Raw genomic sequence first — 27,577 nt, 5'->3', positions numbered from 1 at the left:
TGTCGGAGTGCATGAAGATTCCGATCAGCACAGCTCAAAATATAATGGGAGGTTGAAAAGGACGTGTTTCCAATCCCCCTGCTCCAACTTTTGTTTGACGTTATTTTGGTTAAGCGCCAAATACACGACACGAACATTTGCGAACATTCCCGTTATGTCATGTTTCTGCGACCTTTTCTGTCGTGTATGGTGGTGTTTGCCAGTTCGTGTGTGTATGGCGAAATAGCTCATAATCGTAGTAATTTCTGAACGGAACAGACGTGCGCGGAAAAGTAAAATGGACAATAAAAAATTTCTGAGTGAATTTATTGAAATGTATAAATCTTCTCTCTTTTTTTTACGCTTAATTGCCACAGCGAGCAATATTGCTGCAGCACAATTGTTGTCCGTATTCATCGCTGTCTGAAAGAGAACTAATGTTCGGCCAAAAGTTCGTATGGTGTATGGCCAAAGCTGCGAACAAGATTGCGGAATGTTTCCGGAAATGTTCGTGTCGTGTATTTGGCGCTTTACACATCATATAATTCGATTGTTATATTAATGCTGTCGGAATGCGAGTGATTCCGATCAGCAACAGTAAATATAGGCTGAAAATACCGAATTCCAGCGAAATTAGTTGTTGGAACTGTCTGGAGTTACGGGTGGCGACTGATTGTCTTTTCCTTAGGGCCGGCTGCATTGTATTTTGCTGCTACCAATATTACCATTCCCTTTTCGCGCTCCAGTATCGGTATATCATGTAACAAAAGTTGGAAGTTGGCTGCTTTTCATGTCAGATGGCGCCAGTGTCGCTCAATCCGTCGTTCTCCATAAAAATACGTGTATTCTACTCATAATGCATAATACTGTTTTCACACAGAAACTTAATGATCTCATTTCACCTGCTAATGAAATCGTAAACTTTATGCTTTCACACAGAAGTAACTGCTCGATTAGTATGAAGGATGAGACAGACAATCATGGCGGAACGATACAAGCTGGGAGCATGGTGACATACCTACAAACAAAAAAAATTCCATGTACTTGTAAATTCGATGGACAAATGTCAAAATCGTACTGCGCCGGTAGTTGATGTATCAAATCAAATAAAAAAGGTTATAATCAGCTGTTCGATGCGGCCACCTTGTATCGTTCCGCCATGCAGACAATGACATTTGCTTTGAAAACTAAGAAACAGAAATGGAAGCGGAACGCTGCCAATAGAGTTGCATTGTGCTTTTGACTTCATTAGGCATTCGATTAGCTAATAATGAAATAATAATAGACTCGAATTTTGTAGGGAAGATTGAGCTCAATAAGCGTCTTAATGTAGAAAACTGTCTTTATTATTCAATAAGCCGTCTGTGTGAAAACAGTATAAGATTGATTTAAACACATTTGTAGGAAAAGCTGCTTATAGCTGTGTCTTTTTTACATCTATAGACGTTTACGCTTTAACTTTATAAGGACTGCTAAGCGTCAAACTTTAAATACACCTCTGAAATTGCTGTGCATAATATTAGTACTACTAAATTTCAGTACGCATTATAATCAGATGTAACTGAAATATGTGTCTATGTTTCACCTCTACACTAATTCTATGTATCACCTCTTAAAATGGTGCGTGTCCACTATTCATCGCAACTGATTCAACTATATGTTATACATTATGGCCATCAGAGGCTTGTGTCTCCGATTTTAGGTAAGGGTCTTTAGCTAGTTATTTAATCACTACCGCTAGATGGGTCTCCTAAGCATTATACAAGCGAGGATAAGCGTTTTTTTTACGCGCAAACATAAACGTATACGCTTGCAAAAAAAAAAAAAACACGGCTTATGTGACAGGACTTTCACTGGCATTCATAGAACTGCTTTGAACTCATCTATATGAAGAACGTTCATTGTGTCTCGGCCGTTACCGCTTTGTTCGTGGCAGAGCTCTGCTTAGAGTACTAATACAATTACTGCACTTAGTCATGAGCCAAAAAATTGTGCCTAAATGTGTACTTAGTCAAGTACAGACAAATACTATGAGTGATTAGCATATAAAATAGAAAATACATATGAGTGCCCCGTAGCACATATGTCCCATACATATATGACATTGTTGAGTCTAAACAGATGTCATAGTCGCTTTAACTCGGTAGCACGTTGATTTCGTGTGTAATACACTGTATACTTCGTTTATCATCGGTTTTAAGCTGGAGTCATTGGTGCCGTATGTCGTATCGCTGTATCCGTATCCCTAACGTAATCAGCTGTTTATCGTTACGACGGTAAACCAAAACCCAATTGGTTGGCTACGATACGGTTACGACCTTAGCGGCACCAATAATCGATTGCATTGATTCTCATAAGGTTGGTCGAATCAGCTGTTAAAAGGTTACCGATACGGTTACCGATAAAGCACCAATGTCTCCAGCTTTACTTTGGCGCTGTATTCAGTTTAGTTTCGTGTACATCGTAGTGTTGCTAGCGTCAGAAGACTGATATCATTGTAAATTTTACCAAGTAGCGCAACTAACAGCTGATCGGTGAAAATTCGCACATTCACACGCACAGTTTCAAAAAAAATTTAGATTATTTAGCTCAAATTTCAAAGTGAGATAATCCTTACGAATTTATATATATAGAATATATAAGGCGTTTTTGTTGTTATTAAAACAATATTTTTATTTATATTAAAGCTTTTATCATTTTTTTTTAACTTTAAAAAAACTCCGAACACCATTCCTTCATTATATGTCATTCGACTGCCTAGTCCACTGCCTTCCACTCTATTCGCAACATAACCTCAAAATAAACTGCCAAACTATATGGTAAACAATGACTGATATGACTTTATTCATTTTATTGCACTGTTAGTCTTACTTATTCCATTTAGTGTTTTCGTATAACACAGTTGACTTTCTTGCTCAATAAGACAATTCAGTACCGAACTGCTTCGTGGTAATTCATTTTACGAAGCAAGACTATGTAAATGTGTGTTAGTGGATATAAGTGCTTGGTATTCTCTGTTTGCATACGCACTAATACTCATTTTTTGATTAGTCCACTAATAACCTTAAAAGATGAATAATTCCAGCTCACTGGTTCGTGGCATTTATGTTCAGTTCATCTGCCTTTAAACACCCTGTCACATACCACAGATGACTCACATACTACACTATGGCAGCAGCATTGTAAATTTTACCAAGTAGCGCAACTAACAGCTGATCGGTGAAAATTCGCACATTCACACACACAGTTCTCGACTCAGTTTCAAAACAAAATTTTAGATTATTTAATTCAAATTTTGAAGTGAGATAATCCTTACAAATTTATGTATACAGAATATATATGGCGTTTTTGTTGTTATTAAAACAATAGTTTTATTTATATTAAAGCTTTTATCATTTTTTTTTTAACTTTGAAAAATCTCCGAACACCATTCCTTCATTATATGACATTCGACTGCCTAGTCCACTGCCTTCCACTCTATTCGCAACATAACCTCTACTTAAGCTGCCAAACTATATAGTAAACAATGGGCAGCAGTGTTGAATGTCTGTTCTTTTGCAAGGCGAATTCAGTATGGATTCGCCTTGGTTGTTTTGCTTTCGTGTTTTTGTTTGCTATCTGCTTTCATATTTTCTATTGTGTATTGGATGACAGCAACTGATTTATAATATGATTTATGATAAAGCTGGAGTCATTGGTGCCGTATGTCGTATCGCTGTATCCGTATCCCTAACGTAATCAGCTGTTTATCGTTACGACGGTAATGCGGCAGTTACCCACCGACGTGTGTCGTACGTACGGGCGTTTGTCGTATGAAGCACGTTTGACCGAACTCTCAAGCCCGTAGGAATCAATGTATGCGTCCGTGTACATGTACATAACATATTTGTGTGTGTATTGTTTACAACAAAGCACTGTTGCCATTGGCCAGTTTGCATGCATGCTTATGGAAACATCAACTTTTTCCAATTTAATTTTTGATATTGTAAAAGGCCGGAATACATATTAAATAAGTATAAATAGATTACATATTTATAATCAGCACTTTTACATAATTATTTCGAATTATTTTCACAATTTTTCAAACTTTAATTAGGTGTTTTTGCAAAAAATTGCAAACGGTCAAAAATTAGCGCACAAAAGTTTACTAGGCAACTTTGTCTAGTGAGAGAGCGATCAGCTGACACGTTCTTACGGAAAAAATCCAAATTGTTTTGATTTCTACGTTCCGGGCTACGTACGTACGGGCGTTGCACGTCGGTGAGTTTTCGTTTACATTGTACACTCATAAGATAGGTCGTGTCAGCTGACATGTTTTTGGTACGTACGTTCGTGAGTAACTGCCGCATAAACCAAAACCCAATTGGTTGGCTACGATGCGGTTACGACTTTAGCGGCACCAATAATCGATTGCATTGATTCTCATAAGATTGGTCGAATCAGCTGTTAAGGCTCCATTACTGATACTTAGCATAGACTTGACTTGGCTTGCGAACTGTCACTTACAGTTCTGTTAAATGGACATTGCATGTTACTGATTACTCAAAACTTCACTTGACTTAGAAGTCTGTTGAATTTTGATTTTCTATGTAAGTTCTAAGTGACGTTTACATTTTGAGATGCCATTTGTTTGTTTCCATTTCATTTTGACATTTTGTCATACAAATTGACATTTATTTAAAAAAAAATTTCAACGCTGATTATGATGCCAGATTTTATGCGCCAAGTGGAGTATAATCGTGGCTAAGTTGCCAAGTTTACGCCAAGTCAAGTCAAGTCTATGCTAAGTATCAGTAATGGGGGCTTTATAAGGTTACCGATACGGTTACCGATAAAGCACCAATGTCTCCAGCTTAAGATTTGTTACAAAATTAGTTAAATGTAATAAAATTAATAAATATAACAAGGAAAATATTAAGTGTTACTTGAGCAAAAATTAAGTAAGTAGGAGTCTGAGTAGTGGGCATCTGTGAATACAAAAAATATTTGCTCGTGCTTCAAATGTGGCAGGCAAAACGGTCGTAGCAGAATTGGATGCAATGGATAGTTCTCTAAATCTTGGTGGCGACGGAGATAAAAGAAGCAATACAGCGATTGAAATGGAAGAATGCGAAGAACTTAGTCAGGATTCGAGTGTGGTATGCCTAAGTGGTTCAATATTTATAATTTTAAATCGATTTTATGCTTATTTTTTATCTTCATACAATAGATGAACAACTCGCAAAGTGTACTGGAAAAGATTGCAAATCTCTATGCAGAACAATTGATGTCCGATATTATTTTGGTAGTGGGCAATGAACAATATCCCGCACATCGCGTCATACTTTGTGCCAGCAGCGAAGTGTTTCAAGTGATGCTGATGAATCCAGAGTGGAATGAGTGCCGCAAACATGTAATCGAATTAGTCGAGGAACCTTGTTGTACAGCAGTTTTTCCTCAATTTCTAAAATATTTATATGTTGGACAAATTAAAATATCATTGCAAACGGTGATGCCAATGCTGGCTTTAGCTGACAAATATAATGTTAAGGTAAAGATAACATTTGATGAAAGCATATATTAGATGTACATGTAATTGATTTAATTTTTATGCAGGATCTCGTCGAGCTATGCGTTGATTATATGATGAAGCATATTGCAAAAGCAGCAACTCAAGGCTATCTCGTTTCTTGGTTGCAATACACGATCGCTTTTAGTCCTTATCATACAGAGCTGACCGAAACATTAAAGCGCTTTCTTAAATGGAATTTGGAAATGGTTAGCGAATCTAAAGATTTTGTGGAGTTAGATACGTCAATTATGGTGTTATTACTACAACAAAATGACATTGTTGTCACTAGTGAGTATCAATTGTTTGGTATATTACAACGTTGGCTTTTGCATCGCAAAGAAGCTTACGATATTGATGATTCGCTGACAGTGGAAGAAAAGAATACTTCATTTATACAGCTGGTTGAACAAACTGTTGATCATATAAGATTTGCAATGATGACGCCACGTGAATTGGCACACTTATTACTCTTTCCTCTTTTAGAGTTTCACAAGCAGTATATCGTACAACGAATGGCAATAGGTAAGTGAAATAGCGAATTCCAGAAAAGTAATAAATATTATGTACATTAGACTGGGTCAATTTATTAACCGATATCGCGTCATCGATTTTTCCATAGGATTTGGGCTCAGGAAAAAAAGTTCCACTACGCATACCCAAAAAATATTTTTTTTTCAAAAGAGTTATCGACAAAGTCTTTAAATCAAAAAGTCGATGGCGCGATATCGGTTAACTTTCGTTCACACAAATCGACCAACCCTAATGTACATATTTATAAACTTCTCTCTATTATTAGGCATGAGTTATCAGTCTGGGCAAGATGATCGTGTGCGCGAAGTCCGCTATTCATCTGATGGCAAGTTGCAATTTACACCGCGTCTATATTCCAATGATACGTGGAGTGTTAGTGTACATGTAAAAGAGTTTGATCAAATCGAGAAATATACGAATTATGTCACTTGCTTCTTCTCACAGCGTAGCATTGCCGAAACCGAAGATGGTAAGATTTAAGTTCTGCATGTTTAGGATTTTTTTTTTCAAATAAATCTGAAGCATAATATGAGGTGATGTGTAATAATATCAATGAAACTAACGTCTTTCAAAAGCGAATTAATGTCAATGACATTAATTCCAAATCCCGAAAGAAAAATAATTTCAGAATCATTCATTTGTTTATGAGAATCATTATTGAATTGACAGTAATTCTCTTTGCAAAGCGAATTTATATCAGAACTTCTTATGGACGCCATCGCCGAGCTTAAAAATAAAAATCCGCACAAATTTAGTTCCAATATTAGTCGCATATGGGAATAAAAATTCAATTCCAAATAACCATAATATAATCCCATATTAAGATATTTTCTCAAATTAATTTCTGCGCCTGTAATTTCAGAGTAACCCCGTTTAATTTGCTGCGTCTCTCCCAAAAATTGTCATCCCGGGAGCAGCTCCTCGCAGCTCGACTGCTCAATGCCCTCCTGCTCCGGGAAGATGTTGAACCTAACCCCGGTCCCAGGCTGTGGTTCTGCTGCATATGTCCGAAAAGGATTTATCTCACCGTTCGGGCTGTTCTGAGTAAGAACCTAACGCTTGTCGCCCTCGCTTTCTACAAAACCTTTGTGGCGCCCTGCTATTTTTGCAACCTAATTGTAATGGGTTAACCGGAAAGATCGCAGAGATAGTTGACTACGTGAATAAAAATAATATCCGTCTAGCCGCAATTCAAGAAACAAAGCTAACTGCCATATCGGACCTCCGAACTTGCGATTGATACAACATGCATAGGAAAATCGTACAAGGGGCAATGGTATATTTAAACCCTATATCAGCCGACGGATAAAACGTTAGAAAGTCAAGGCATAAACATCCGGGCAGGCGATGTTGACCTAGAAATAATTAACATCTATTTTTTTTTGAGTTTGGTTGAATGGCACGGACGTTAGTCAATAACGCCAGGTTGTATATCAGATGGTTCTTTCTTCCGATTGTTGTTATTATCAAAGTGTATATGTAATTTTGGCGCCACTGATACACAATGTTAATACTATAGAGGCCAGAACCATGTGTAGCAGCTTGCGATTTGGTATTAATTCTTGTTATTGTTCGTATTTTAATTAAGGCTGGGTTTTACATGGCACCACGCCAGGTTATATTCAATTTGTCTTTAGTTAAGTTATTTATTTTTCATTTAGAATTGACGGTGGTTTTTGTCCAAAAGTATATTCAATTAAAATTGGTTTTTACATGGCACCACGCCAGTGACAAAATTACATTCAATTGTTGGTTTTTGTCCAATAGTAGTTTCATTTCATTTTCATTTCATTTTCATTTCATTTTCATTTCATTTCATTTAATCGGAAAAAAAATACATTAGTACAATAAGACAAATTGTCTTTTGTAGTACAACAAACATAATTCATATAATTCATTTAAATAAATAAATAAAAGATGCTAGAAAACAAGCATATCAAAAACAATACTACAAAACTTTAAATTTTTAATTTTTTAAATTTTAAATTTTGGTTAAATTAGATTAAGATAAGATAAAAATAAAACAAATGCCCAGTTTAAGTTTGTTGACTAGAAAAATAACTGAAAATAATATGTTTGTAGTTGCTTTGGTTTACATTATTCCTAATTGCAGCTGGGATAGAGTTCCAAATACGTACGGTGTTGACGAAAAACAGCCTTGTCGAAGCAACGAAGTTAAAGTTAGGCACAACTAGATTACTCGTCCTGGGAGACCTAGTGAATGTCAATTTCTCAAAAAGATATGCTGGTGATTTTGTGACAATCAAGCGGTACAAAAAAATCACACTTCTAGCTTTTTGGTAGTCAAATATGTTACATCCTAATAGCTTGGACCTCCAAGCCGAAATATGATCAAATTTTCGTAACCCGAAAACGTAACGAGTTACATGATTAAAGGCGACCTCAACTTTGTGTGCAGAACATGAGTCCAACTTGTTATAAACGAGCTCTGAATAGTTTATTATTGGCAAAAGAAGCTGTAGGGCCAGTTTTCTTCTAATATGCGGAGGTGTGAAAGGTGCAGATTGCCTAAGATTGCGCAAAGTGGTATACACTTTACCCATGACTGTATTGATGTGGTCTTCACAAGTTAGATTAGAGTTGATAACGAAACCCAAATTTTTAGTTCTAGAAACAATTTGTAAAGCCGTGTTTCCAATGTATATTGGTGAGGCAAGGGCATCAACGGACCTATTCTTCGAAATGGGCAAAATGAACGATTTAGTTGCATTAAGGCAGAGACCATTATTATTGGCCCAGCTCTGTACTGACAATAAATCATTATTTACTTTAAGACAGAGGTTGGCTACGTCCGTGAAACTACCAGACAAATATAATTGTATGTCATCTGCATATGCGTGCATTTTCATGTGCTGACAAACCGAAAAGATATCGTTTACGAAGATACTGAATAACAAAGGCCCAAGAATGGAACCCTGCGGAACACCTCGGGGTAGGTGTTTGGTCCCCGAAATTTCGCAACCAGTATTAACAAGTTGTGATCTTCCTGTTAAGTAACTCTCCAGTACCATCAAAGCACTGTAGGCAAATCCAAAATATGTTTTAAGTTTATAAGAAAGTAACGCATGGTCAACAGAATCAAAAGCTTTAGAAAAATCTAATAGACAAAGCAGAGTTAGTTGGTTTTTATCAAAAGGTATGCGTATGTCATCAAGAATTTTAAGTAGTGCCGTTGTACAACTATGCTTGGCTCTAAAGCCCGATTGGTGTGGTGATAAGAGGTTATTTCTAGAAATGTGCAAAATTATTTGCTCTGCTAGCAGCCTTTCAAAAACTTTCGACAGCGCGGGCAATATGCTAATGGGTCGATAATCACGGACCGAGTTTCCAAGCCGTTTCTTCGGGACGGGTACCATAGCACATTTCCACGATTCAGGAAACCGAGAAGTTGTGATGCAATGGTTGATGATGTGTGTGAAGGTACTCAGTATAAATGGTAGAATAATTTTTACAAATTTTATTGGTATACCATCAACCCCGATGGCATTGGATTTAACTTTAAGTAAGCACCTTACCACGTCGCATTCGGATACCGCCCTGAACTCAAAATTTTCTCCACAGTAGCGCCAATAAGCATTTGGAAAAGGCGAAGTAGGATTTACAGCAGGACTACTCACAAACGCATCATTAAGGGTGTCAGCATTTAGTTCGCATACATGTTTGTCCCTTCCATATACTCGCAAGCTTTTTAGATTACGCCAAAGAGTTTTTGGAGGTAGCGAAGGGTTTAGCCTTGAGGTAAAAAATCTACTTTTTTCGTTCCTTATTATCTTATTAGCGATATTTCTGGCAGCTTTATAGGCAAGCCATGCAACATTACTTTTACTCCTCCTCCACGATTGGTATGCCCTACTACGTGCTTTTATTGCCGCTTGAACTTGGCTATTAAACCACGGACACGAAACATTTCTAGGCCTACTTGAGCGAATAGGCACATGTATGTTAAAGGCATTAACGATTTTGCTGTTAAGGAACTCAAGTTTTTCATCAGCAGAAACTAGTAACCAACAATCACTCCAATTAACACAGGACAAATCAGAACACAAAGCATTATAGTCAAGTAAGCGGTAATCCCTAAAACTAAAGGTACTACCAGTATCACAGCGGATAAATTGTATATCTAAGGAACAAAAAATAAGATCATGGTCTGATAAAAATGGCATCTGGTCAAATTTTAAAACTATTGAAGGGTCAGAAACAATAAAATAATCCAGAAGACTAGGACAACAATTAACACCAAACCTGGTTGGCACATTGTTATTGACAACACTTAGACCAGCACCAGATACATAATTTAACATACTATTACTATATGAGTCACGAACAAGCAGATTAACATTGAAGTCTCCACAAACTATTAAGCTGTCATAGTCTACAAGGTACCGAGACAACGTAGCAAATAACATATCAGGGCTGTTGGTTTTGTGGGGACTATAAACACAAGATACAAGGACTTTGGTAGACAAGTCGTGCACCTCGACAAACAAGTATTCAATGCTCGAATCCACCGACTTGCAAATGAGTTTCACGTTAATGTGACTCCTACAATAAACTGCTACGCCACCTCCTTTCCTACCCACCCTATCATTTCGAAACAATTTGTAGTTATTAATATTAAAGTGTCTATCATCAAGATCCTCAAGAAGCCACGTCTCCGACACGCAAATGACATCAACACATGAGTTTTCAAACACATTTAAACTTCTGGCGTTAAAATTAACAATATTAAAACCATTGCTTTGCTGACATAATATGTTTATCATGGCAAGACTGCTGTCGCCCGCACCACACAACTTGCTGCTAAGGGTCATAATGAGTAATGTAAACAAAAGCAACCATACAAACAAACAAAGTCACAAAAGAAAAAACGGGCAAAAGGAAAAAACAAAAATTAAGATTAAAGAAACTTAAACGGACCATTTTTACATGTAGGAAAATACGGAGTATATATATGCATAAACAAATATAAAGTAAACATACAAAAGTTAAAACTAAGTAAATTATACTGCATACGCATACGGCTGATAGTCAGCAGTAAAGTTTTAAATCATCATTCGTTGATATTTTCACTGCTACGGACTCTTTGGTAACTCTTCCAAACACCTCACCACGAAGTGTAAATACAGAGACAAATTTGCCTGCGCGTCTCAGCTTGATAGCTTCTTGAAGCAGCTTTCTATTTTCTCGTGATACGCTCTCATATATTCTAAATTGGCCATCAATACCAAGCGGAGCAAGAGAGATAATAGATTTTGTTCGCTTTCGATGTTCACTAAATGCTCGCAGCGTACGATTTCGATCCATCGGACTATAAAATTTAATTATTATTGCGCTGTCTGCATTTGTTGATGAGCGCGCAATTCTAAAAATATCTCTTATTTGCAGCGAAAAGAAGTCAATCGACAGGCAGATTTGGTTGTATAGACTTTTCAAGTTTTCTCCCTGTATATGCGGCACACCAAAGATTACCGCATCAGAGGCAAATTCCGGCATCGCTTTCGCAGTTTGCAAACTCTTCAGTTGATTTTGCAGGTTACTCATTTCACTCTTGCAAACACCAACCAACGCTTCCAAATTGTTTACGCGCATCTCTGCTTCGACCGCTTTTTCTTTAGAAGCACCAACTTCCTCATCAACTCTCTTAGTAATGCTAACTTCAAGTGCAGTTAACTTACCAGATATGTTGTCAAAGAGAGACTGCAATTGGACCGCATGTTGTTGCAATTGGTCTGATTGTTGTTGGACCTTTGCCTCCAAATCACGAAGCGCAGCAAGAACCGTACTTAAAATTGCGCTCTCCTCCAATTTTGCTGTTTTAGCTAATGGAGAGCCCTTGCTTGACCGGCGTTTGAGAGGTGGAACGTTGGCAGAGGTAGCAGACATCATATGAAAAATGTAAAATGTAAATTAAGCGCGAAGCAACAAAAAAAAAAATAAACACAGAAGACACAGCGATGATGTATATTATTTTTTTATTTTATTTTTTTTTCGCAATCACACAATTATAATGAAAATAATTGGTAACACGAACAAACTTCTTGGAAAGTTGCTTATTTTCAGTTTTTGAGTTTGTTATATTAAAACCAAACTTTATCGTCCATCAATATAAATATTTGCACGGAGGTAACAAAAACACGTCCGAACACGCCTTCGATTTCACTTGTTCCAAATTAATTAAATTGTTGTTTCAATTAAAATTGCGGTACTTATTTTTCGGTTATCTTATTTTTGTAAAAGCATTTTCGTCGTATTAGGTCTTATATTTTAAAGAATTTATATTCATTCTGCTTATGTGTACATGACTGTACATTAATATATAAGGGTATTTTCTATCCCGTTATTTGTTCCATTTGTCCTCGGTGGAGTTATCAGAAAGGTTATGAATGTATGTAAAACGAAAGTTTTACTTATGTATATGTTTATATTTCACATAATTTTAAATTAAATTTCTATGTTGACGACATTTTTTTAACATTTTAATAATGTTATTTGATTTTCATTGTTCCGAATTTTTGCCCGGTTGCACTAATATATTTTTGCACAAAATGCTTAATAACGAAGTTTTATCGATATATATTAAAAAAATTGTTAAACGCGAACGCGTTTTATTTGATGCCTGATTTTTAATCAACCACGTGTGACAAGTCCCAATTATTCATGTGGTTGAGCTGCAAGGAATTTTAAGCACAACCTTACACGGTAACGCGAACTGAAATAACATCTGTATCCCTCCTACCACCTGCTGTCCAAGTGGCTATCGCCTGATATCAGTACGCTACTCTGTGGCGAAAACCGCCTTACCCTTGGCGATTTCAACGCTCACCACGACCGGCATTGCAGTGCTTTCCAAGGCAGTCAGTCGGCTCTATGTACCGGAGCGAGTCGGGATTTTTTCCGACCAAGGACTGTCATATCAGTGTAACCCCATTTAATTTGTTGTGTCCCTCCAACAAATTGTCATCCTCCAAGCAGTTCCTTGCAGCAGGACTGCGCCATACTCTTCTGCTCCGGGAGGGTATCGAACCCAATCCGGGTCCGTCTCCTGACCCCGGTCCTGAGAAATGGTTTTGCTGCGTTTGCCGGAAAATAATCTTTTTAGGACGATCATACTCTTGGAAGTGTGTCACGTGCAAAAGATGGTTGCATCGGATAGGTTGTTCTAGGCTAGATCCCAAAACCCGACGTCCTCGTAACTGTTACAAATCTTTTGTGGCTCCTTGCTGTTCACGTCCAAGGGCGTCCCGTAGCCTACGCCTTAGCGCCCCAGCAGTTGCGTCCTAGCCTTTCACAACTCAGGCGTAGTCACCCGTCACTTACTCCCAGAGTGACGTCGTCAGAGAATTCTGCAGTTAAACTGTAATGGATTAACTGGTAAGATCACGGAGATAGTCGATTTCATGAAGCGGCACAACATCCGCATTGCTGCGATTCAAGAGACTAAACTCACAGCAAGATCTGCTCTGCAGACCTGTTCTGGGTATAATGTCCACAGAAAAGATCGCGAGAGCGGAAATGGAGGCGGCCTCACGTTTATCATACACCACTCAGTGCAATGTCATATATTTGATCCCGACATCGGCCGCAGGGACAGTGTCGTAGAACGTCATGGCTTATCGTCCGGTCAGGCGATGCAAACCTAGAAATAATCAGCTGCTACCTCCCTCCTGCCACCTGTTGCCCCAGTGGATACCGCCCTAATATCAGCACCTTACTCACTGGATATAATCCCTTTATCTTTGGTGATTTCAATGCCCATCACGATCTATGGTATTCAAACTTGCAGGCAGACAGGGGTGAGATGTTGGCGGATCAAATAGAAGAAACGACGTTCTGCACAATAAACGCAGACGCCCCCACACGTATGGTAGGAAGCTGTCCCAGTTCGCCAGATATATCAATCGTGAGCGCAGAACTCGTAAACTGCGTCAATTGGCAGCCCATTGTAACATTGGCATCCAACCACCTGTCTATACTTATTTCGCTCGAGCGTACCGCCGACTTCATCGTCACCGAAAAACGCACTTTCATAAGCTTTATAAAAGGAAAGTGGGATGAATACAAATACTTTACAGACAACCGCTTTGCTGCCCTCCCTATCCCGACTGATGCTCGCCAAGGGTAGCGTGCTTTCCGCAAGGTGATTGAATCAGTCTCGGCTCGCTTTATTCCCGCCGGTAGAATTTCCGAAATTCGGCCTCACTTTCCGGCGGAGGCCGAAAATTTAGCGGGATCCCGGTTACCCCCAAATATGGGATATAAACCAACGCATCAGATTGCTTGTGGATGAACACAAGCGGGCGAAATGGGAGGAGCATCTAAGCGATTGTAACCTCTCTGCCGGTGTAGGTAAGCTTTGGTCCACCGTACAGTCCCTATCGAATCCACCTAAGCACAATGACAAAATTTCCATCGCCTTTGGCGATAAAGTGCTGTCGGATGCGAAAAAATGCGCGAGCGCTTTTTGTCGACAATATGTAATGCATTCTACGGTTGACAAAGATAGACGGAGGGCCAACAGACACGCACATAAACATCAATTCAGCGCGTCCCCAATTACTATCACCGCCAAAGAGGTTGAGAATGCCATCGGTCATGCTAAGCCATCCAAAGCAGTGGGCCCAGACGGCATAGCCATGCCGATGCTTAAACGCCTAGGGAAAGAGGGTTTCAAATATTTAGCACATGTCTTCAACCTGTCTCTTTCCACCTTTGTCGTTCCCGAAAAATGGAAAATGGCTAAGGTGGTCCCGCTACTAAAGCCTGGGAAACTAGCTAACATGGGATATTCATATCGCCCGATATCTCCAAGACACTTGAAGCCATTTTGCTCCCCTATTTCAAAGCAAATTTGCAACTAGCCTGTTGTCAGCATGGCTTCAGAAAACTTCATAGCACAACCAACGCGCTAAATGCCATTAGCATCCAGATAAATTGCGGTTTAAATCAAAACCCCCACCACAGAATAGTACTCGTTGCGCTAGACCTATCAAAAGCTTTTGATGTGGTCAACCTCGGAACGTTACTGCAAGACGTGGAAGGGTCTACCCTTCCCCCAAGTCTTAAAAGGTGGACCGCAAATTATCTGGGTGGTCGGCAGGCATCGGTGCAATTTAGAAACGCACATCAAATCCAAGAAGAATTAAACAAGGGATGCCAGGGGTGGTGTCCTATCACCAGTTTTGTTTAATTTCTACATATCAAAGCTACCTTCGCCACCAGAAGGAGTTACTATCGTTTCCTACGCCAATGACTGCGCAATAATGGCCACAGGCCCGGGCCCACAGATCGATAAGCTTTGCAACAGAATAAACGGCTACCTACCTGATCTCCCTAGTTTCTTCACCTCGCGAAACCTGACATTATCACCGACTAAATCATCGGCGACCTTATTTACAACATGGACGTCCCAAATGTCGATCATTTTGAACATCCACGTCGATGGCACTACGCTACCGACTGTCCTACACCACAAAATCTTGGGTGTGACGTTTGATCAGGATCCACATTTTGGTGAGCATGCAGCCGCAATTGTACCTAAAATCCAGAGCCGTAATAAAATCCTCAAATCTCTTGCTGGCCTTACCTGGAGAAAAGATAAAGAAACGCTCATTACCACTTACAAAGCAATTTGCCAGCCGATTGCATGCTTCGCAAATTATCTTGGTGGTCGGGAAGCCTATAGAATACTCACTGGAAGAAGCTACAGGTCTGCCAAAATACTGCCCTCAGAACCGCAACGGGTTGTCTTCTTATGTCCCCAGTACACTATCTACACAATAAGGCGAGAATACTCCCCATTAAGTAGAGAAATGAAATGCTAACCAAACTATTATAATCTCACGGTTTTATAATAATAATTTATTTGAAATTATATTAAGCGATACAGAAAACAGTTTAAATTATGGTAAGAAAAATCTTCAACTGAAAAAATATGACAAAACATTTTTTTCTTCATAAACTTGAATTACATAGATTGCTACAATTTCAACACCCCTTTTCAATCATCATGGCGCAATGATACAAGGTGGCAGCATGGAACAGCTGATTTTAAGCTTTTTTTATTTGATTTGATACATCAAAATACGGCGCAGTACGATTTTGACATTTGTCCATCTAATTTACAAAAACAAAGTACATGAAATTTTTATTTATGTTTGTTGGTATGTCCCCATGCTGCCACCTTGTATCGTTCCGCTATGTCAATCATGCAATCCTAGCTTCCCAGCCAGCATTTTTTGAAAATTTTGATCAAAAAATATTTAAATATCATACCCCAAGATGATTAAAAACGTTCAAATTTGAAAGCATTTTCTGTTCGAAAATTTATGTATCGTCGGGAGAAAAATGTACCATAAATGTGATTATTCTTGAATAACCATTTATGATTCATACTTCGAAACGCTTTTTGGTCATATTTGATATCATTGTAAGATTGAGATTTAATTATTTTAGATTAATATTTGAATGCTTTTCACAGTCGTTTTCTAATCATATTTCAATTGTTTTGATTGAAATTTTTGAATCATTTTTGAATGCGATTATAATGCATTTATTCTTCATATCTCATTCAAAATTAGATACTACATAGAAATCTTATTTCATCAGGGGAGGAAAGCATGTGGAAGTGAGTTATTTGAACTCACCGATATACACCTCCACTACAACATCCAGCATCAGCTATGATCCTCAACATCTTGAAATACGATATGGTACGGGATGGTGAAGCCATATCCAGGTACATACATATGTATGTCAAGAGAGTTTCACTTACCTGGGGTTCAAATAGTTCACAACCTTTATATTGTCTAATGGTTAGATTTGTATTTTCTGTAAAGCCGAAGGTAGAGAAATGGTTGGGGACATCTTTTCTTAGGAGCAGTATTTACATTATTTTTTGTATTGAAGAATACAATTTTAATATATTTTTTCTGAACTTCATGATTGAAAAAATGTGAGTATGTGAAAAAAATAAGATCTACAATGAAAAGTAAAATTTGAACAAGTATAAAATTCATTATTCGGTCAACAAAGATAGTCAGAAAAGATTCAGAAAGCTGAATGGAAAATGATTAAAAATTTTTAATCACCTAAAGTAAACACATTTGTGATTGAAAAGCTATATTCAGTTTTTGATCATCAAAAGCAGGCAAGCTTAACCAACGAAACGATATCATTTCGTTACGATAATCAACGTTAATAAACGAAACGAAGTCATTTCGTTTCGTTTATTAACGTTAAGATCGTCAAATTAACGAAATGATTTCGTTTCGTTTTCTGCCATATCAAAACGAAATCAAATCGTTTATGTTGATTATTAATTTCAAACTATGCTGGCAAAGCTGATTGATGGCGGAGTCATTAAAGGTGAAAGTATTAACCAAGCTGATTGCAACTTTTCTCATGAATTTTGACAGTACGAACATTTCTCAGAGTATTTTTGACATTACCACCAACGAATTACACAAACAAATTACATAGAGTTTGTGTGTGTATGTGCGCTCGTTGTTGCCACCTTACGGCTTCACCATGGCTATAGCATTGCCAGCACAATTCAAACATAAAGTATCACGTTTTCGTTAACTTTTTTAACGTTAACGAAAGCTTTTCGTTTCGGTTAAAAACGAGATACAATTTATCTTGATAATTTCTTTATCGATAATATTTCGAAGTGTTTCAACGGAAACGGTGGAAATTTTTTGATAAACGATTAGCTTAACGTTAAGGTGCATCCCTGATCAAAAGTATTCATATTTGATTAATTCTTTTGTTCAATTGTATGATAACTCATTATTTAGTTGTTGTTGTTGTTGTTGTAGCGATTAGGTTACTCCCCGAAGGCTTTGGGGAGTGCTCATTATTTAGTCAGAAAGTGTAATCAAATTGTATTGATATGTAGGGAAATTCAAAATTTAATCACCTAAATGCTGAGTGGGTTACAACATAAATTATTAAATCTACTTGTATTTAAAGCTTTTGTAAATAAATCTGCTAACTGATCTTCGGTATTGATTGCAGTCAGTTTTATCATGCCCTTTGCAATCATGTCTCGTAGAAAATGATGTTTTATGTCAATATGTTTTGTGCGTTTAATTTCAAAAGTGTTTGCCATTCCAATGCATCCGTTATTATCTTCAAATATTTCTATTGCTTGATCTGTGATTTGTTTTAGGTCTTTCAATAAACCATGTAACTATACTAATTCAGTTACTGCCGCACTCAATGCTATGTATTCTGATTCGCTAGAAGAAAGCGCAACGGTCGGTTGTTTCTTACTTGACCAAGAAACCGTACATCCATATACTTGAAATACAAAACCACTCACTGATTTCTGATCAGTCACATCACTTCCCCAATCTACATCAGCGAAACCAATAAGAAGCTTGCTAAGAGTTTCCTTGAATATCAACTTCTTTCTTTTGGTGCCTTTGAGATACCTCAAAACTCTCTTTAGGCATTGCCAATGCTCTTCACTTGCATTCTGCTGATATCTCTCCATGTAGCCAATTGAAAAACAAATATCAGGTCTTACGCAAAGGATAAAGTACATTAGGCTCCCTAGCAATTCTCTATAGGGCTTGTCACAACTGGATTTTTCTTTACTTTGCAATAGTTGTAATCCTTTTTCCATAGCACTTCGCACATTATTACAATCTTCCATTCCAAATTTTCTCAATACTTTATCAATACTAGCTTCTTGTGATAAAGTAATATGATCACCAAAATTCTCAATTTTAATTCCCAGAAAATATTTCCATTCACCACAATCTGACATTTCAAATTTTTCATTCAAAGTCTTTTTCAACCAGTTAATAGAAGCAATCGGCTTACCAGCAATAAGGAGGTCATCAACATACATTGTTACAATTAAGAAATCACCATTAGAAAATTTAGTGTATAAACAATAATCATGATTTGATCTTTTGAATCCTATACTTAACAAATGTTTATTGAATTTTTGGTTCCAGCATCGTGGTGCTTGTTTTAACCCATACAAAGATTTACGTAGTTTGCACACTTTGTCTGGTTCTGCTTCAATGCCTTCTGTAATAGCCATATAAATATCTTGCAATTCACCATGTAAAATTGCTGTTTTTACATCTAGTTGGTGAAACAGCAAATGCTCATGTACACCAACTGCTAGCACAACTCTAATTGTTGTAAGTTTGGCTACTGGAGCATATGTTTCATTGTAATCAATTCCTTCTTTTCGCAAGAAACCTTCCGCTACGAGACGAGCCTTGTAACGAGTTGGATTGCCATTCCTATATTCTTTTACTCGGAAAATCCATTTACTTTTAAGTGGCTTAACATCCTTCGGAGGAGATACTATGTCCCAGACATTATTTTTGTACATAGATTCCAATTCCTCATCAACAGCTTTCATCCAATAACTCACATCACTTCTACTTTCTATTTCTTTATATGTTTCAGGATAATCTGTAGGAGTATAGGCAGGCGAAGTAGCTCTATACCCAATACAATAATCAAACAGCTTACGTGAAGTTCGGCGCTCTCGTTCACTACGCCTAAGATTATGCTCATTTGGAACATCGTTATTCTCTGAAGGAATTTCTTCATCATTCTCATTTACAATGCCATTAAATGTATTTGTTTCATTTTCCTGCTCTAGTTCTTGCTGCTGTGGCTTTTGTTGTTGTTGTTGTTGCTGTATCATCTCTTCGCTGGAAATTTCTCTGCGTACTGGAACACAATCAGAAACACCATCTGCCACGAGAACCTCATCATCTTTTTCCCCTTCTTGCTCGTGGTAGCGTTTAATACGTATTTCTTTATTATCAGCTTTGTTAAATACTTCCTCTTTAAACAGGAAAACTGATTTATCGAAAACGACATCTCTTGCAATTAATATCTTCTGACTTTGTATGTCCCACAGTCTATACGCATTAGCAACATAATCAATCATTACTGTCTTAAAGCTCTTCGAATCTAACTTCTTCCTCTTCTGTTTGGGTATCCATGCGAATGCCTTACAACCAAATATACGTAATTTACTTACATCTGGCTTTACACCATACCACATCTCAGCTGCTGTAATGAAACCATCATATGACATTGTTGGACTACTATTTATGATATATACACCTGTATATACCGCTTCATACCACATTCGCTTTGGCACGTTAGATTCAATCAACATTGATCTAACTTTTTCCAACAAAGTCCTATTAAATCGCTCGGCTACTCCATTTTGCTGAGGTGAATAGGCAACCGTTGATTCCACTTGAATCCCCTTATTTTTGTACCAACCTTCTTGATCATTGGAAAAGTATTCCCTACCTTGATCAACAGTTAATTTCGATATAGAGGTTCCAAATTTAGCAGTTACCACAGCTTCATATTGCTTCAACATTTCAAAAACATCGGACTTCTTTTTAATATTATAGACGAATGCAAAATGCGTATAATCGTCTATAAACGAAACAAAGTACTTTGGTCCATCCCATGCAACAGGATCAAATGGTCCACATACGTCAGAGTGGATCCTTTCAAGTGGCCGTTTAGCTCGAACACGATGTCCATTGAAAGAATCTCGAGAATGTTTAGCTTCAACATAAATATCGCAAAAATAAAATTTTTCTCTATTTTCTTCTAACCCATTTACCATTTACTTGGTAATTAAATCATCAAATGCTTGTTGGCCAATGTGACCAAATCGTTTATGCCAAAGTTTAACCTTATCCTGATTACACATTAATGCTGACGACCGTTCGTCGTCACAAGAAGAAGTAGAAGACCGCTTAACCTCTATTTCAATTTCATACAACCCACTGATTTGCCCTGAATATCTAGCAGTTAGAGTCTGATTATCTTTAGCTACATCAATGAGAACATGGTTATCCAATTTAATTAGATTTTTATAATACCATTTCTCATTAGCCATCTGGTCACTCGCTCCAGAGTCAATTTTAAATTTAAAGTTTGAACCATAATCTTTCTGCGAATCGTTTCCACGATCAGCAACAAAACAAATACTATTAGCTTTTTTATTATTTACTGCTCTTCTAGCTTCTACTTGCCGACAATCTTTGGCTCTATGACCAACTTTTCCGCATTTAAAATACTTGCCTTGAAACCTTGAAGGCTTGTTCAAGTATTTCTTACTACTGAATGCTGTCTTCTCAGAATAATCCCTTTGATGACGATCAGATAACTTGATCTCTTCTGCCAACAATCTTTCTTTTACAACACTAACCGTCAACTTAGCATCACTTAAGTTTTGCAAAGCAGTCACAAGCGGATCAAATTTTTCCGGTAACGTTAAAAATAACTGCGTCAACAGATCTTCTTCATTGATTGTAGCACCCGCCATCTTCAGCTGTCTCACCAAATTTTCAAAAATATTCAAATGACTGATCACAGAATCGTCTTCCCTCATGCGGAGCGTTGCTAGCTGCTTCCGCACCAACAGCTGGCGCACAATTGATTTTCGTGCAAAACTAATTTGGAGATTATCCCACGTTTCTTTAGTCGTTGTCTTTTCGCGAACATATCCCAAACAATCGTTATGAATAAATCCAACTAACAAGTCTTTGGTCTTCTTGTCCTTCTTTAAAAATTCTGCCTTCGCCGCTTCTTCATTTGGAGGAGAGCCCGTTAAAACTTCGCCCAAACCAAGAGCATCAAAATGCATTTCGACACGGAATCGCTAGTCGTCGAAACCAGTACCATTAAACTGAAGTATCCCGTGATCTTTTAGTTCGCCCATAACCTATTATAATCTCACGGTTTTATAATAATAATTTATTTGAAATTATATTAAGCGATACAGAAAAGTTTAAATTATGGTAAGAAAAATCTTCGACTGAAAAAATATGACAAAACATTTTTTTCTTCATAAACTTGAATTACATAGATTGCTACACAAACAGTTCCTGTTGAGCATCCCAACAGACATCTGATTGATGAGCCAAAACTGCCCAGGGGCTTAAAGAGTCATCTCCGCAACCATTATAAGGAAATATGGCACCTGAGAACACAGCCGTACGAATCCAAAAAACAGAAGCAGGTCCTCAGTGAACTCCACAAACAGTCGTCAGACCTCTATGTCAGGAATTGTTCGGTGAATCCTGTACTCAAAGAACAATACCCTAAACTTGCAGAAGAGGGACGCACACTCCCTAGGGAAACGCGAGTCACTATAGCTCAATTTCGGTCTGGATACTCTAACAGGTTAAACTCTTACCTATCCAGAATCAACCCCGACATACAAAACATATGTCCTGCTTGTAACGTGTCCCCACATGACACCAACCATCTCTTTAACTGTATTGTGGAACCAATGCCTCTAACAACCCTCTCATTATGGGCCACCCCTGTTGAAACAGCAAGTTTCCTTGGACTGCCGTTAGAGGATATTGATGACAATTTGTGATCGGACACACCTATTGGATTGGGCGAAGCACTGCTACAACAACAACAACAACAACAAAAACAATAACAACAATAACAACAAAAACAACAACAACAACAACAGGTACATAGTGAGGCCAAAGGCCTCAACATTAAAGAGCACAACAAAATGCTGAACAGGCAGTTTCTGCTAAACTGTCACAAACCATGACATGCTAGCAAACAAACACCTCCATGGGGATTAAGGGAATATCTTCATAAGAACTATGACGAGATCCGGCACTTGCCGTTTGATCCAGATACGTAGCCCTTAGCCAAATCCATACAGAATCGGTAAATGCTTTTGCCAGGACACGCCCGATGAACCCTGTTATTAATATACAATAACCTACTCTTGTACAAGAAGAAAGCACACTAACAAGGGAGACACGAGTCACTCTGGCCCAACTTTGTTCTGGATACTGTAACAGGTTAAACTTTTGCTTGTCCAGAATCAGCCCCGACACACGTAATGTAAGTCCTGTATGCGATGAGTCCCCACATGACACCAACCATCTTTTCAATTGTAATGTGGAACCTACGCCTCTAACACCAATCTCCTTATGGTCTGCCCGTGTTGAAACTACAAGTTTCCTTGGACTCCCGTTAGAGGACTTTGATGACAATTGTGAATGATCGTGCCCATTGAATGGGGCGAAGCACTGTTAACACAACAACAACGACAACATAAGTCTTATAGTACAACAGAATATCGAACAGCAAAAATATAGACAATTCTTAAATCTAGGTTTGGTCAGAACACAAGAATAAAATAATAAAAAAAGATTTATAAGTTAAACGGTTTTATTGAAAACAATACTTACATTAAATAATAATGATACTAAAAGCTAGAAAATAATAAGGTAGGTAGGTGCTAGTCCTCACACTCCTCATTAATCTAGGGCGCCAAATCGGACCACAAATACAAGTATTTTTAATATCTCAATCCTTGATGGGAATTTTTTTTTTCCATAAAGCGATTTCTATTTCTGTATGTAATATTTGTTCCAAATAAGAGCTAAATCTTACCACAAATACGATTTTTTCGAATATCTCGATTCTTGCGCCACCTGGCGGTGATTTATATACTATATTAATTTTTTTCGCATAACGGTAATCCGTAACGGCATAAACTAATCGAGATAGATATAGACTTCTATATATCAAAATGGTTTGGGCGAAAAAAGAAATTCATTTAGCCAAGTCCGTCCGTCTGTCCGTTAACCTGAGTAAATTTTGGTGAAATTTGGTATGTAGGTTCCTGGGCATACATCTCAGATCGCTATTTAAAATGAACGAAATCGGACTACAACCACGCCCACTTTTTCGATATCGAAAATTTCGAAAAACCGAAAAAAGCGATAATTAATTACCAAAGAAAGTTGGTAGGTTGGTTGACCTTATTACGCAAAATAGAAAATTTTAATTAGAAATTCCTTAAATATAATCAGTCTGTACAGAAAAATACAATATCTGGCCTTCAGATAGTCAGCTATTTCACACCCTAGTAATCGTGTTCTCCAATTGGAAATATGAACAAATTTGTCAAATTCGAACACATAGCGCGTAACGTTGATGAAAGCTACATCGATCTTATGAGCAGAATGGGAGTTCAGCTTGCTGTAGACCAGTTCGGAGTAGCATATGACCGGCGAAATTAGCTGTATTGCAAGTTTTCTCCTCACATGGGGCGTAGTTAACGCCGCTGAACTTCGAAGGTTCCTTAATAGATTGTAAACTTTGCAGACAATAGAGTTTACGGGATCTTCGCATGTCAAGCTACTGTTGATGATAAAGCTAAGATTGGTCACTTTTGGCACCAGTTTTAGAACAGGTCCTCATGGACCGGCCAGTTCAACCTAACCTAACCTATGTTGCCGGTCCCTTTCCTACTAGCAACCGCGGAAACATTAGGCATTCGAAAAACACGGACAACTGCGTTGCATCCTCATTCCGATGGAATGGTGGAACGATTCAATAGAGCCTTGGAGGAGCACTTGAGGAAAGTAGTGGACGAGTTCCATAAAGAGTGGGATACACACATATTCTTATTCTTGATGGCTTACCGATCGGCAGTGCATGAGACAACGGGCCAAACTCCCGCAAAGGTAATTTTTGGCAGTGACCTTCGACTGCCAGCTGATTTGAAGTTTGGGATAGATACCGATGCGGAGAGAAATGTCAAGAAATCCACTGGTGTCTTGGAAGAAGAGCTTAGAGAGATACACGATCTTGTAAGACAACGAACCAGGATTATGAGTGATAAGATGAAAGCCCGATATGATAAAGCAATTTATTCGGAAGGTTTTCTGGAAGGAGATTTGGTGCTGTTATACAACCCACAACGAAAGAAAGGTTTGTCCCCGAAGTTTCAGTGTAACTGGGAAGGCCCATACAAAGTTGTAAAATGGGTCAACGATGTTGGTTACCGAATACAAACCATTAACAAACCACGAAATAAAGTAAAAGTTATTCATTTGGAAAGGCTGACAACGTTTAGATTGGGAAATTTGTCTGATCGGGACTACCAGACTTAGGTGGAGGGCAGTGTGGCGAATGTTAGCAATTTTGATGCATCACTGTGCTGCTACTAAATAAATGCACAAAAACAGCAAAGTAAGCAACCACACATATATATGTGCATGTAAACATCAAAGCAAGCAGCCACACATACATGCAAACAGCAAAGCTAACACCGAAAGAGATTACTCACACATATACACGCGTATTATCAGAAGACAAATGTAAATACCGGATACATAAAGAGAAATTAATTAGCATTAATTATAGAAGGCTGTTCGTAAAAAGTCTAGACCCTTGGAGAGATATGCGAACGAGGCAACAGAGAGTATAAAAGCAGCGCAATCTGAGGAATATTGATTTTATTTATCTTTATGATTTTATCACGCTATTAGTGAAGTACGCGAGTGTTGTAATTGTACTACTGCCACAGTAGAGTTGTAAATAAATAACATTTTGCATACTGAATATTTGAGTATTTATTATAGCGATTGAAACGTTAACAGAAGCTGCAAAGTAATCAGGAATTTCCCAAAATTCGTAACAATATACTTAAGTTGGGTGCGAGTTCGCTTAAAATTTAGATACTTAAACTAATATTATACCGGAACTTTCCAGCACTGCAACAATTTAGGAAAAAACCGTCAAAACTGTGCGAACAATAAAGAACAATAAAATGAAAAGTCGAAATGTGTTTGTTCTTTAAAATTTGACATTTTAGTTTAGATTGTTTAGTATGCTCATTGAACGTCTAAATTGTACTTACTAATTTTATAAATATTAATTGTACTTACTAATTAAATTTTCTATTTACCAAATACTTGTCATTGACCAATTACCAATACCAAGTATATTCATTACTGCACATCCTTGCACAAAAACTTTTAAACAGCAATATATCGGCACTTTGATGTTTGTGAGTGTGTTGTCGTTGTTGTGTTAACAGTAGTTTGTGTGAGTGTACCCAGCCTAGTAGCAATATACAAGTATTACATACATAGATATTATTAATACTTTCTAGATCACACCATAACATGGGAAATAGAATTCTTTCCACGCGGTGTCAAATATAATAAGGCGAAAATAATTTGGGGGGAAGATGTGCCGGAATTTGCATTGAAAACTGTACGCCTGCGCGTTACATGCAAATATCCGCAACTCGACGAGGAACGTTTTAAGGTAAAATAAATACGAATTATGTATATTTTATATTGATACGAATGCATATTTTCACAATTTTTCTCTTTTGTATTAGGTAGCTGTATTAATTACAGGTGTACAAAATAAAATCGATCACATTCTAACTGTGCATGAACGTACCGAATATTTTTCAAATAAGGTGCGCGTTTTGAATATGGACAATCTTATACCGTACGATGAGTTGGCGTTATCTTCCATTAAATTGAGCCCACATCTAATAGGCGCTGAGCGCAATAATTTGTCGATACAAGTGATTATAGCGCCAATGGGTCCGTATACGTGTCGTGACGCGCCGCAATTTGATTTTAAGTGAATTACAAATTTATTTAAAATATATATACTTATGTATGTGTGTATATGCAGTTGCACTGTTAGTGCATATGAATGACATGTTGGATTTAATTGAGTCAGTTTCACGTAATTAAATTGAAAATGTGTACTTATGTATGTACGTTTAATTGAAAAATTTATTAAGTCATATAATGCTGCATGCATTAAGTATTTTGCAACAATTTAATGACTTATGCACTATTTTTTTAAATCTTAATTTCAACGATTTTTTTTACATGCAATTAAACAAAATACTAAGCAGCAATAAAAGTTGAAATGTTTGTGTAAATTGGGTATATATTCGTTAATAGCTGTTGTTTTGTTGTTAAGGAGTTCATGCTTTTGTTTTCGTGTACAATCCTTTACTGGAGTTATTAATTTTTTTTTTATTTTATAATCAAAGCCGGAACATTTTGTAAATAAATACATTATATGAAATTTTTTAAATTTTGAAGATAAATTTGATGATGACGCAAAACGCTATAAGTGTCCATGGAGCTCTTTGCGGATTTCGATGTCATCATATTCTTCTTTTCTATACCTACAAGATAGTTCGTGAAAATTATGCACATAGATAATTGATCTAACTTAATTAAAATTCTCATTAACAAGTAAGGAAGGCTAAGTTCGGGTGTAACCGAACATTATATACTCAGCTGAGAACTTTGAATACAAAATAAGGGAAAATCACTATGTAGGAAAATGAACCAAGGGTACCCCTGGAATGTGTTTGTATGGCATGGGTATCAAATGGAAGGTATTAAAGAGTATTTTAAAAGGGAGTGGGCCATAGTTCTATAGGTGGACGCCATTTCGGGATATCGCCGTAAAGGTGGGCCAGGGCTGACTCTAGAACGTGTTTGTACGTTATGGGTATCAAATGAAAGGTGTTAAGGAGTATTTTAAAAGGGAGTGGGCCTTAGTTGTATATGTGAAGGCGTTTTCAAGATATCGACCAAAATGTGGACCAGGGTGACCCAGAACACCATATGTCAGGTACCGCTAATTTATTTATGTATGTAATACCACGAACAG

General features: G+C 37.5%; 1 protein-coding gene across 3 annotated transcripts; it reads left to right on the top strand.

Moving 5' to 3' along the window:
• Nucleotides 1–1,581: 1,581 nt before the first annotated feature.
• Tango10 (transport and golgi organization 10) lies at nt 1,582–26,823 on the top strand. Of its 3 annotated transcripts, none has more exons than XM_067782888.1 (7): nt 1,582–1,681; nt 4,990–5,117; nt 5,189–5,509; nt 5,575–6,052; nt 6,327–6,530; nt 26,034–26,191; nt 26,268–26,823. In XM_067782888.1, the coding sequence occupies exons 1-7, from the start codon at nt 1,597–1,599 to the stop codon at nt 26,523–26,525; spliced, it is 1,632 nt and encodes a 543-aa protein (XP_067638989.1). In that variant the 5' UTR covers nt 1,582–1,596; the 3' UTR covers nt 26,526–26,823. The 3 variants fall into 3 exon arrangements, with proteins under 3 accessions (XP_067638989.1, XP_067638991.1, XP_067638990.1); XM_067782890.1 differs by having other exon boundaries at nt 26,272–26,414; XM_067782889.1 differs by lacking the exon at nt 1,582–1,681 and adding an exon at nt 4,791–4,919.
• The last annotated feature ends 754 nt before the right edge of the window (nt 26,824–27,577 follow it).

This window comes from Eurosta solidaginis, chromosome 4 (assembly GCF_040869045.1).
Source record: "Eurosta solidaginis isolate ZX-2024a chromosome 4, ASM4086904v1, whole genome shotgun sequence".
Classification (NCBI taxonomy): domain Eukaryota; kingdom Metazoa; phylum Arthropoda; class Insecta; order Diptera; family Tephritidae; genus Eurosta; species Eurosta solidaginis.
Note: the sequence above shows the minus strand (reverse complement) of the source record. Positions and strands in the feature narration are given on the sequence as shown.

Excerpts from the sequence above, each read along its gene's own strand:
- Tango10 (XM_067782888.1), top strand. The coding sequence starts at position 1,597 with ATGGTGCGTGTCCACTATTCATCGCAACTGATTCAACTATATGTTATA. Across the intron at positions 5,118-5,188 it reads TTAGTCAGGATTCGAGTGTG|ATGAACAACTCGCAAAGTGT; the intron begins GTATGCCTAAGT and ends TTCATACAATAG. Across the intron at positions 5,510-5,574 it reads CTGACAAATATAATGTTAAG|GATCTCGTCGAGCTATGCGT; the intron begins GTAAAGATAACA and ends ATTTTTATGCAG.